The sequence below is a fragment of the Eulemur rufifrons genome, chromosome 17 (genome assembly GCF_041146395.1).
Source record: "Eulemur rufifrons isolate Redbay chromosome 17, OSU_ERuf_1, whole genome shotgun sequence".
Lineage (NCBI taxonomy): Eukaryota > Metazoa > Chordata > Mammalia > Primates > Lemuridae > Eulemur > Eulemur rufifrons.
In genome coordinates this window covers 77,007,446-77,020,529 of record NC_090999.1, presented here as the reverse complement: position 1 = coordinate 77,020,529, position 13,084 = coordinate 77,007,446, and the positions used below count along the sequence as shown (strand labels likewise).

Genomic DNA, 13,084 nt, shown 5'->3' with positions numbered 1-13,084 from the left:
TTCAAAAGCAAACAAGTTCCCTGCCCTCGGGGAGCTGTCACTGTAGCAAGGGAAACAGACGAAGGATAAATGACATGACCAGTTTGTTAATACCACCATGGAAGATGTAAAGAGGATGCAATGACGAAGAAAAGAGTGAGTGAATGATGAGCTCACATGCACAGGTCCAACCTGACTGCAAGATCCCCAAAGGCTAACATCCAAGGTGGCTGTGTCTGATTGGTAGTCAGTCTTCTGTACCAGCTCGAATGCTCCGAACAAAGGGAAGACTCCATTATTCAGCCGATGTATACCCTAAAAGCACTGACTTCACCACTATACACTCTTTGCATGTAACAAAATTGCACTTGTACTCCATAAATTTATACAAAACAAAACCAAAGAATATCACAGTATTCTGGCCCACACCACCGCCAGCAGCAATCTCCTTGAATGGATATTTCCCTAGATCAATGGTCTACCAACAGTTTTCTACTTGGTCCTGCCTACTTTATATCTGGCAGATTCAGTACCCAAATTAGTTGCAAAATACAGACACAAACACAGAAGCTCTCTCATCAATCTGATCAAGGCTGGTATTAGGTCTGTTAACTGAAACAGTTGAAGTTGACTTGAAAATAAAAGTTAAAGTAGGAAACCATTAAGATATGTATGTATTATTCTTAATATTTTACTTTACCATAGAACATACAAACATGTATCATATTCTAATCTATTTATTGATTTAAGAGAAAAGCCTTTACAGTGACTATGGGACCACTAATTGAGAGTTCTTTCTGCATAACCAAACATGTGATAATTACCCATGGTTTCAAGCTTAGGTTTCCCCAAACTAGAAGAAGGACGCAAACTCAAAAATATTAGGCAATCTGAGTACAGACTGCTTCTATATTTTTATGATTTCTGCCCAAATCTTTTGTGGTCTTCTCACCAATATTTACCAGTGACTCATCTTTGTTGAATATTTCCAAAGCACTCAACTTCATAAAGAGAGTATTTTACAGAACTCATTAGTTTAATAAAATTAATCAAATTATGAGAGAAAAATCACAAGTTGTTTAGGAATAAATGACTGATTCATGACAATCACACAACCGAAAGAATGGAGCGAGGGAAGTGCACTGGCCTGCCAACTAGGAGCCCATCAGCTACAAGACCAGGGTGCCATGGGCAGAGAAAAGCAACGGAGAGTATCAGCTGCTCTAGCTGTTCGATTAAGTGGAGGTCGGTCAACAAAGACCTTAGGCAGGGAGGAAAGGGGAAAAAAATAAAAAGAACAGTTACCTATCTTAACATCCATCAAAAGTAGTGCCCTCCCAGTAGAAAAATATTTTTCCACTTTCCTACTTGATAGAGTATCAGAATTTCAAAACCTTGGGGGCAGACATTATGAAAAAGAAACGGACTCTATCTCTATATGTGCTTTAAGAGACCTGCATGTTGCTTTTATTTCTAACTGTTTATCATTGGTCAGCATTTTTCAGTCCAGTTCTATCAGCTTTGTAGTTTGTGGCTATCTTAGATGGTGACAACAGGTTGACTGTCAAACCAAGGCTTTGGTGTTTCTGTGATTGTTCATCATCTTCTGTGTTTTCATGTGAGCTTTAATGGGAAATTGAGAGAGTCAGTCTCAGGGTCCCTAGTCAGCCATCATGTAAATTGGAAATGTCAACTTTTTTTTAATATAATAGGTGTTATTTCAATCTAAGTCAATGTGAGGTTGAAACAGTATTTCAGAAATTAATACTTATCATTCCTGATGTCATAAAATAAATAGAAATGCCAAGGCTGGGGAGAACATTGTGGGAAAGGTAAAGCCTTTCCTCCTCATTTCCTCCCCTAGAGACCTTTGTATTTCCCTGAAAAATTAGGCAAAATGCAAGCCTGTGAATGATTGGTTTAGAATGGCAAATACCAGAGAAGATTATTTTATGTTGCTACCCAGACATGATTGCTCCAGAATTATTTTGAACCACTGACTAGTGGTTTTGCTTTGACTAATGCAAAGAAGTGTTAATTTTATGTTGAAGGTACCTCCAGTTCCCTAGGAAACTTTTGGTTATTTGAATAATGTACTATTTTCTATTTAGTGTTTTGAGTTATTTCTGAATAATCACAGAACTGGTCAACCTACATCTTGAAAAAATCAAAGTTAACAAAACATAACAGAGATGGAGGAGACAAAATGTAGGTGAAAATACACAAACACCTTTTACAAGCATTTTATACATAAACAGAAAAATCATTTCAGAGGCAAGTTTATTAACTCATCCCTAAACCCAATATAAATTCGTAAACGTACTGTGCTATCGATGCTCAGATGGACCTAGACTAGACTAGAATAACTCAGATTCTATGTTTTTAAGAGTCTCCAGTACTATAGTTAGTAATTCCCCCACAAAAGAAAAGTTCAAAGCAGCTTTAAAAGGTAAAGATATTTCAGCTTTTCTCAAGATAATAGAACCTGTGGAAGGTCTAGGGTGTGTCAAATCCCAGTCAAATCCTAAATTCTATTATTGCCTTGAATTCATTTGGGATAATTTAAAAATATAGCCCACCATTTTCAAGAAAGAAAGCACTTAATCTTCCTGCCTTAATAAATAAACTTATTTTTCTGCTAAGTAATGTGAAGAGATTTCTATACTAGCTTTCCAGTATGTGACAAGATGTGAGCTTAAACCACCAGAATCTATAAGCAACAAGCCCAGTTCTCACACTAATTATCACTAATACTCTTCGGTCTCTCCCACAGTCAAGTGCAAAGCAAGCTCCACCTGGACATTTACAGCTCCACATCAGACTCCTTTCTCAGACTAGAGGCACCTTGGCTCAAGTCATGGAATCTCAGTTCCATCCTTGAGCTATAAACGCTTTTATCAAACCTATATTTATAATAAATAATGCTGCCAGATTCTGAGTGGTTAGAATCCTATTTTCCTAGAAATTCCATTTCCAAACGATAAAACGACCATTGTGAGCTTAGTTTCTTCATTTAAAACTTATGTGTAAACAACTGATTAGAGATATCAGATACTTTCTCAGATACATTGTTACTTGGCATGAAAATACATTGATGACACGGTAACAAATGAAAAAAAAAATTATCTAAAGCTTTGAATCACATTACACTAACAGATAAGCATTGTTAGGAGAACTGTTTACAATAACAATATTAAAAATACAAAATGTAGAATCAGGTAACTCCGTTAAGTCAATAACAACAAAAAAGCCCTAGGTGTAAAACCAATCAGATAAGGTCAACTCGTTCAATTATTTAGAAATATCTTTTGTAACCACTCATTCCAAAATGCCCCCCAACATGCAACCCCAATAAAGTTAATTCTATAAGAATGCAATGATGCTAAGATGCAATCTAAAATTATTCAGGTCTCATAGCTTAAAACTCTAAAATCTCAAATGAGCAGTTATACAAATCCCAAGCTCTACTGAATTATTATTTTATTTTAATACGTAGTAGTATTTAAAGTTTATTAAGAATCATCCTGCTACCCAATCTCCAAATACTAGATAAAAGATGTGGGGAGAATATATACCAGGATACCACATTTTCACACACTATGTGAACAAAATTCTATGCACATCTAGTGTCTGAAGCTTGACATTCTCTTCAGCCAATATTTAAATGTATTTCAACAAATCTTTATATTGAATTCTTACTATGTTGAATATAATACCACAAGCATGACGGTGGAAATAAATGAAAGAAATAAGTCCTACCCTCAAAGAGTTTGCAATGTAGTGGGATTAACTTCAAATAAATATACTGGCAGAAATAAGCCAGCATCAACTGCCAGCCATATAAGTGACCCACTTTGGATCTGATCTAGATGAAAATTTGGGGCCAGTGTCCATGGTGGGATGAGACTTTAGGCACTGTGGGGAGGGTGACTTCATTTTGCACATGGGAGGCAGGTGAATAGTGGTAGTCAGTAGGTGAACTGTGACAGCCAGTCCCCAAAGATGACTGCCATCAATCCCTTTGCTTCCTGTTTATGCTCCTTACATCAAGAAATGGAGTAGAACTCCCCTCCCCCTGAATCTCGACTAACCTTAGTGACCTGTCTGACTGATTCAATGTAGTAGAAATGACCATCTAGAACTTCCAAAGCTAGGTCCCTGAGAAGCCTTGCCACTTCCACCCAGAAAACTCACTCTCATTGTGAGTGAGAATCTTGGGACTCCTACTCTTAACATACTCCCTTCTTGGAACCAGCCACCATGGTTAGAGAAGCCCAAGTCACATGGAGAGGCCATGTGTACACTGATGGCAGTTGACAGGCCCAACTGAACCCTCATCCAACAGGCAACAGGGACTTTGAGCAATGTTTGAGTGAGCCCTCTTGGACATTCAGCCCAGTCCAGTCTTTGGGGAACCCCAGTCCCAATCTCCAACTGACTGCAGTGGTATGAGGGACCCCTAACAGTTCTATCGAACCATGAGAGATATAATAAAGTGTATTTAAGACACTAAGTTTTGGGGTAGAGAGTGGTATGCCACGGACTACTAAAGCATTTGACTATCAGGTCAGGCTTTCCTCAGTGGGCAATAACAAGTCCCTGGAGAATGCTGAGATTAGAAGTAACTTTCTCAGAGCTCTGCTTTGGGCAGATTCTTCTGATGATTACACATAAGAAATTAGAGGAACAGAGAAATTGAATGGGCAAGTAGCCACTGCAGTAGTTCAAGCAAAGCATAAAGAATGGCTTAAAACCAGAAAGTAATAGGAACGAGAGGAAGATGAATGTCAAAAAGACTCTCCAATTGATGAAACTTAAGGAATAAAAGACAGATGTCAAAGTGGGTTCTGGGTTTTCAGAACCTAGATAACTAAAAAGAGAACAATGTTCTTCATCATCAAGACTGGGATCCAAAAGCACACGTGGAGAAAAAATTAAATTAGAGGTGCTGGGAGATCACCCAGGGAGAACCATTCAACAAGCAAATGGAAATGGGAGTATAGAAGGTCTTTTCCAGAATTAAGTACTTTATATCCAGTTGATATTCTGAAGTCACCCAAGCCCAGAAAACAATGACTTCCTTTGTGTCTCCACATTGTTAATAGTTTCTTTTCAAGTGAACCCCCTTTTTTTGGCCAGAGTGAGTGAGAGAGAGAAAGAGAGAGAGATGTAGGATTGCTTATCAATAAATATCTTGCTAAAAATTAAAAGCACTTAAAAGGTAAATCTGTTAAAAGTTTTGCAATAGTAGTTTGAATAAATTATTCTCAAACTAAAAGAGATTCTATTTGAAAAATTAAGTTTTCAGATTTATAGACAGGTTATCTCAATATAATTTTGATTATATACTTGATGGCATTTTGAATTATCCACCTTAAATGAAAATTTCTTTTACAACTTGTTAAACCATATGGTTTTCTAGGCTGTGCTGTGGCAATATTTATTCCTGTCCTGCCGACACAGGTAGAATACGGAAAGAAAACTGAATTCTCTATGCCTGTCACAGACTTCCACCTTGCATCATCAGGATCTCGGTATCTTCTACGTCCCTAATCTTGCAAATCGTTGTATTAAGTTTCTTTACGATCAATTTCCCTGGGAAATTGTGAATGTAGAGAGAAACAGAAACATCTTTTTCATCTATGAATTACTTAAGGTTAGACAATTCATGACATGTTGACGGTGACCTAATTTTAACTCTTAAATGTACCTGTTTTCTATACAAGAACTATAAATTCGCATACTATTTAACTCAAATAACTCTGTGCACTACGTTAGGCACATCAAAATGTACTAAGGTCACTTTCAGCAGATTATGGACTACTTTTTAAATATTTATAACTAAATTATGTTAGGGTATAGCTTTAACTAATGTTGCCAAAGGCATGATCAAATTCATTTACATGTACTACTTAAATACAGTGGGTTTAGATGAGTATTTCTCAAACTTTTTTTACATTATCATCTCCCTAAGGACTCTTTGTAGACATTCATTTCCTAATCACCCTCCATACAACTTTAATATCATATATAAACTGTTTACCTGTTGTGTACTGTATCTATGCTTTATATTTTTAAAAGAATAAGATTTTCTTCAAATCTCCCCAGAACCAATTTCACTGGGGAGGATATCTCTCCCATTGAAAATGCATTGTTTATTTAGATAAATAATTTGTTACTCAAATAGGAACTATGTTCATAATTAACACTAAGCCCTGGAGGATTATAGAAGACTCATGAAGAATATGAGAAAGAATAGCCACACTTCTAAAACTTTCAATTTAAGGACTGAGAAGGGCAATTATTAACTTTCAGTTTCTGCTAAATAAAACTATCAGATTCTTCCATTTTAAAGGCCACTACCATTCCTCCATTCTTAGCTGATGCTACTGAGAGATCAGTAACTAAAATGACTTATGGCTAACAAGTAAAATATAGATTTTAAAACCAAAAATATAAAAAGGCCTAAAGTATAAAATGGATAATAAACATAAAAATAAGAATCTGACAATCAGAAGTGCTCCCAATTTACCTAACTATGGAAATAACAGCATTGGCATTTGATAGAAAAGAACTACAAACAAATAGTAGTAAGATGAAGAACACGATTTAAATGCAAATGGCTTAAAGAGAAATATCAAAAAGCAATCATTTTACTAATAGCCTTAAAAATTCCACTTATGTTTATGTATAATTAAAACTCTTCAATTAAAGCTCAAAAATACCTTTTCTCCTAACTTTCTTCCTCTAGCGTAAGTGAGGCTAAATTACCAATGACTGCTTGCTAAGGCTGGGACAGTACAGGAAGGAGAGAAAGCAATGGGCACATCTCTTCCTCTGACCTGTTATGGCTCCAGCCCCTGCTCACCCACCCCATAAAGTGCACCCAAGGGGATACCAAGGGGATGCGGATGGGGCAGGAAGCACTTACAGCAATCGTATGTCATTCTCATAACCTGCAAAAACAAAGATCTTCCTCCACCAAAATATTTTTAAAAAGTTAATGGGTGAGTGGATGATGTCTAAAGCCAAATAGATTTAATAAGGCCACAGTTTATTAGGGACCTAATATTTAAGGGACAGGCATATAACCCCAAATGTATCAAAACGTTACTTATTTTAAGACAAAGAAAACATTTTGTAATTTCATAATTGATATTTCTTTCAGTGTCACTATCCTTTCATTCTATGACCTGGCAATCTGAAAGCTCTGAAGACTTTAGTAGTGTTGCTGAGAGCTTTAGTACGACTAAAAATCACTTGTGTTTTTGCGCCAAGGAATAAGCTGCACTTGTCTTAAATCTATACTTACTGAAGAAATTTACACAAATAAGGCTTTAGTCTACACTTAACCAAAAATCTCAACTTCATTAGCAACTGTAAATTTTCTATAATACTTTGATTCCATTTATTTTTAACAATTTTAATAAAGTACACTTAGTTAGAATCACAAATTACTCTTCAAAAGTATTCTTTTATCCTATAATTTGTAAGAGATAATTTTAAATTTCTCCATTTAGACAATAAAAGGTTATATTACAAACCTTTTATATATATAAAAAACACTGCATTCCTAAGTCCACTGGGTAATGACTGATAGATATTTGGTCATGAAAAACAGATACCTTGATGGTTAAAGAATTATCAATAGAAACATAAAATACTTCTTTATAAATCAGAGGTAGCCACCAATTAAATGACCTGATTTAAGGTCACTGAACACCCTTCCGATTTACTTAACCATAATTCAATAGTGCTAAAACAAGGCAGTTTGACCAGCAAAATGACAATTTATCTTGTGAACCATTTATAGTAGGAAACTTGATCTTCTAATAATAATTAAGTTTCATCTTTCATTTAAAAAATAGAATCAGGAATTAATGAAAACAAGGCAACTAAATGAAAGGTTGATCAAGAAAGGATATAATCTAAAAATAATCAATATTATAAAGATAGGGAATTTTTTATCATAAGCTATATATTTACCATCTCATACCTTGTATCAGTGAGAAATGTTATAATAGTTTATTCAGCAATCAATGTATCAAACACTGTGTTAACTATTAGCAATGAACACAACAGTCATGGAAGAAAATCCCTTTCTTCAGAAAATGTTTTTAAATAAATTGATTAAATGAAATACTGTCTCAAAATATATGCTAACTAAAGACCAGAACCATAAAAACTAAAAACATTAAGCCAGAAAAATGGTAAAGATTTATGAGAAATTACAAATTACCTTGGCTCCGCACTCAAGGATATTATATTTTTTTGTGGCAGAGAATCTTGTGATTTTTGCTTGGAATCCTATAAAAATGAACAACAATTTTTTTACTTTACTTTTAAAACTAAAGTTTCAAAATTAACTAATAGTACCTTGAAAATCTTGAAAAGGGCACAATAGAAAAAATCCTATTTCCAGCTACAAAAAGTCCATCAAAATTCAAAACAAATAATCTGTATGTGCATGTGTGTGTGTATGTGTGTGTGTGCATGTGTTCAGACTTCAAGTACAACACGTCACGGGGACAGAGTTCATAATTTAGGAATCAAATCAGAGTCTAGAAACAATTCTGCAAAAAGCTTTTGTACTTTACTTTTGTATCATATGTTGCATATCCTTAAGAGATGTATGTCCATTTCTTGCATGTTTTACTTTAATATAAAAATGTACAATCATGACTTCACTACAGACATCAGTATATGAAAATGTCGAAGCTATATCTCTGATTCCAGATGGGTAAATTCAAAGTACATGTAAAATTCCAAAGCCCATCATTCATAATAGATTGTAATAATAAATAAATTACAATTTAAAAATATCTGAGTTGCCAAGTGGAAGTGTATAGAGGGTTGTAATGAGCCATTTTCTCAACTGTCTTGCTTGCTGCAGAACAGCATATTCTACCTTTCCTAGCACTTTCTCTTTCATCAGCTCTTCTGATCCTAACAACAGCTCAAGGCAAGGCAGATATTATCTCACGTTCCAGATAAACGAATGAGGGTTCAGCGGTGTTCAGTAACGGTTTGTCAGGTGCAGTGGTGAGGCTAACACCCCAATCACTGCTCCCTTGTTACACACACTTCAGCACCACCCACAGCACTCAGTGGCCTCATCCTGAAACCAGGAGACCATTCAAATTCTAAAGTTCAACAACAACAGATTAAGGACTTAAAAAAATTCACATATCAAGGGGTTTCTAATTAAAGTCAAGCAAAATGTACAGTTGCCTTGCAATATCATCTTAATAGTATTCTAAAAGCCTACACATTTCACATATTTTAAAATACATTTGTTTTATTTGTCATGCTTAGATTTAGTCAGAACAAAATACATATTAGAAATCAAATACTGACACAGAAAAGAAAATACAGGTAATTTACATGAAGTAATACCAATTCTCTCAAATAATATACAAAGAAATAATTATATTTCAATGTCTCTTTTCATTAAGCTTCTCATCCCCTTTTCTAACAAAAGAACAAAAGAATCACACATTTTTATGAACATAGAAGAGATCGCCTCACCATGTCTAAGAAGGTATCAGAAGAGTAAGAGTCGTACAAATGTTTGTCCTTCAAAATAAGAAGAAATGCAGAACTTCCAATTATCTTTTCCAAAACAATTAATGAATGAAAGAGTCTGCAAACCAAAAATTTTATTAGTGTGAGAAGTAATTTTAAAATCTGTATACAATATTTTCAATTGCTTTAATAATGGCCAAATCACCATTGCCTTCATCTTGTATTCACAAAGTGAAATCTATCATGAATCTATAGCAAACTGGCTCTTTTTTCTCCAGAATTAAATACTTAGAAAAAATGGTTAATCAGAAGATATCACTGATAAAGATTCATGAAAACTGAAAACTTTCTGGACACACCTGAAACATATAAATTTATTCAAACTACTTTTATGATTAGTGTACCAAATAATAAGAATGTTCAGTATGATTACCCCAGTAATTTTAAGGCTGCCTATCAAAAAACAAGGATTTGCTACTTTATTTTAGACAAAACTTTAACAAGGGTTGAAACAACAGCAAAAGACAATATGGGGTTAACTTAAATTAAAATTAAATTAAAATTCCATCAGTACACAAGCCATTCCCCAAGAATTAAAATAGGTATTGTGTTGAATTTAGTTTCATGTTCTTGTTTAAAAGAATTAGAAGGAAGAGAGCTTTTCACAGCTCTGGATGATGAAATTGTCCATCCTTGTTCCTTTTCTTGATCATTGAAATTATTAACTATATTCAAATTGTATTTTTATGTCTGAGGAACCAACAGGCTGTTTAAGAATCTATTGATTCAAGATCAATTCTGGAATGTAACCTTGGTACATCACCAGCTATTACTAAATAACTACGACTTGTGGGAAAAGAACTTGATTTTTTTTCAAATTCAATCATGTTTTCTTAAGGCTTTAGAGACCAGGCATCGGTAGGTAAATTTATATTAGACAAATCTGCAGAGAATACTTGCTAATCATGTTTTCAATCAACCATGGGAATGAATCTATTGTGTTTACAGAGCAAGTATATTATTTTCTTCAATACAAAAAGCAACTGTGGATCTATGACCTTAAAGACATTTTTGTTGTCATGTAACAACAATAAAAACCTGTAAAAGAATTAGAAATAACTTCTTTTTTACAGAGCTTTAAGTAAGATTTTCTTCAAAGACGTAAGTGATCATGATCAATATTATTAATTAGATATATTTACATAGTAAATCTATCATTTTAATACTAAAATCTTACGAATTTGAATTCATGCTGTCATCCAATTTAATTTCTCAATATATTTAAATGTTTTTCTAGATAGTACTAAGTGTTCTCACCAGACTAAAAAATTGTAAGAATAAATACAGTCCAGTTATGGAAATAAGTCACTCATTCTAAGTTTATTTCTATTATCTACATGGCTGTCTTTATTAGGCAGCCTGAACCTGCAGAATAAAAGTGATGTTCTCCACCAGCTAAAAGCCTATATACATTACAGTGTATTAAGGAGTCCTAATTAAACTGAGTGAAAGCCAGAAATCAATGTTTGCATCCTAAAGGCACACACGCAGCCTTCTGCTGAGGTGAGCACTAAAGACTACAGCACAGCATTCCCGAACACTTCCTCACTGTGTATAAAGCTGATTTGCTTAAAACAAAACAATATACAGTAAGTAAGTTTGAGAAACACTGGGTAAAGCAAAAATGTAAATGTTCCAACATTTCATTAATACATGATTTCTTAGGGCCTCTAATTTCCTATCATGTACTTATCCTATTAATATGGAACACAGTGGAGGGAAAAAATCACTTCTGAATCACAGTTTTCTAGTTTGCTGTCATTGCTGTTGTTTTTAAGGAGATTGTTATCTGTCTGTCATTTGACAATTTGACCTATATGTTAGGACCCTCATGCTTGCCCTTTGTTCAGTTTTCTCCTACCTACCATAAATACAAGTTAGGAATAATTGATCTAATTCTAAACATTTCTGGATCTGACCTCATTACCATTTCTTCTTCCCTTCCACATAAGCCCCATTATTGACTTTTAGTTCGAATGTCCATTACAAACACTATCCCAGTCCAATTTATTTTTCCATGCCATAATCAGAATTAACTTCCAATTTTGCCATTATATATTCTTGCTTACCAGTTTATAATTATATAAATATTTAATCTATTGTTGAGAGCGTGACTCTCAGAGTTACTCTAGTACAGCAGAGGAGAAAGAGCCTGGATCCCTGATAACATTGTGGAGCCATCATACCTAAATCAGTTACTTGCAGATTTCTTTCACAAGACATAAAAATAAGCAGGATAGGATTTATTCTGATTCAGGTTGTTATTGCTTGCAGCCAAATGCAATCCCTAACTCATACACTTGTTCATAGGGGCATCTCTGCCAACATGTGAATGAACAATAGTCACAAGTTCAACTATAAGAGAACACCCAATACTAGTTGCCTCTTTGTTGATAATTGTCTAACTTTTGTTTCAAAACTTTTTCCTTAAAATCTGTGCTAACGACTTGATAATTGTATACGACTTTTCAATGAAGCGTGAAGTGCTCGCATAGCAAATTTACAAATGCCAAATATAGCTTGAGATTTATTGTCTTTTCTTCTCTAAAAGGGAATTCAATTCAGTATAGGGAGGGCTTTTTTTTTTTTTTTAGCTTTTTATAAGCTAAAAGCAATACAAACATATGGAGCTTTTTATTAATATAAGCTAAAAGCAATATAAAACATATGGAGGAACTAATGACAGGCCTTCAGAAAAGGTCATGAGACACAAAATGTTCTGCAGCAAAAACTCAATGACCTTTACCCAAATCTCTTTCAATATGGCAGCCAGAGAGAGCAAGTAGACAGTATAAGAGAATGACTTCTCCATGTCCTCTTAGGAGCTCTGCTCTGATCTGATTCTAAGGAGGCTCACTTTTAAACTCTCAACAAACCAAGGCAGGAGCAGGTAGGTGAAAAGGAAAAACTGAGGATCTGAATTTACTTTCAAAAATGCTTTCTGTGGGAGAAATACTAACATCATTATCACCTAATGAGTGTTTTCTATTTTAACCCCAGATCAGCCTCAATAGATGGATGCCAAATATATTTGCCACAAGAATATTGAGAAGATAGTCAAGACACTGCCTTGAATATATATTTAAAATATATATATATTTTTAAGAACTGAAGTCCAGTAATGAAACCTCAACAATATTTTTCCCCTGATTTCTAGAAAGCCATTCAAAATATTATAACTAAATATTTAATCTACATTTGCCACAATTAGTAATAAAATTTGTGGGTCAATGTTTTAACATTGATTTTATGTACCGTGTATATTTTTCTCATACAGCACTGGTTATAATAAAAATATTTATTTCTTAAATCTATTAAGAGAATTGCAGTATATTTTAAATGACTTTAAAATATTAATAATTTAAAATATTTAAAACATTCTCAAATCATAACATTGTTGATACAAAAACTATCTGGAAGACATAATTGTTTAAATTCAAGTTTAAAAAAAATAGTCAAATCTCCTTCCCCAATGTAGGATTTCCCTCTGCACTAACATCAATGAATGGTCATCCGAACT

The 13,084-nt window shown here is 34.1% G+C and overlaps 1 protein-coding gene across 1 annotated transcript in view; it reads right to left on the bottom strand.

Annotated features, from left to right (window-relative positions):
* Positions 1-13,084, bottom strand: part of MAN2A1 (mannosidase alpha class 2A member 1) — a 167,736-nt gene that overhangs the window by 71,607 nt on the left and 83,045 nt on the right. The window contains exons 11-12 of the mRNA XM_069492771.1: positions 9,508-9,622; positions 8,219-8,286 (exon numbers count right to left, since the gene is read on the bottom strand). Of these exons, the coding sequence (XP_069348872.1) occupies positions 8,219-8,286; positions 9,508-9,622 (183 nt within the window). The remainder of the gene's footprint in view (positions 1-8,218; positions 8,287-9,507; positions 9,623-13,084) is intronic.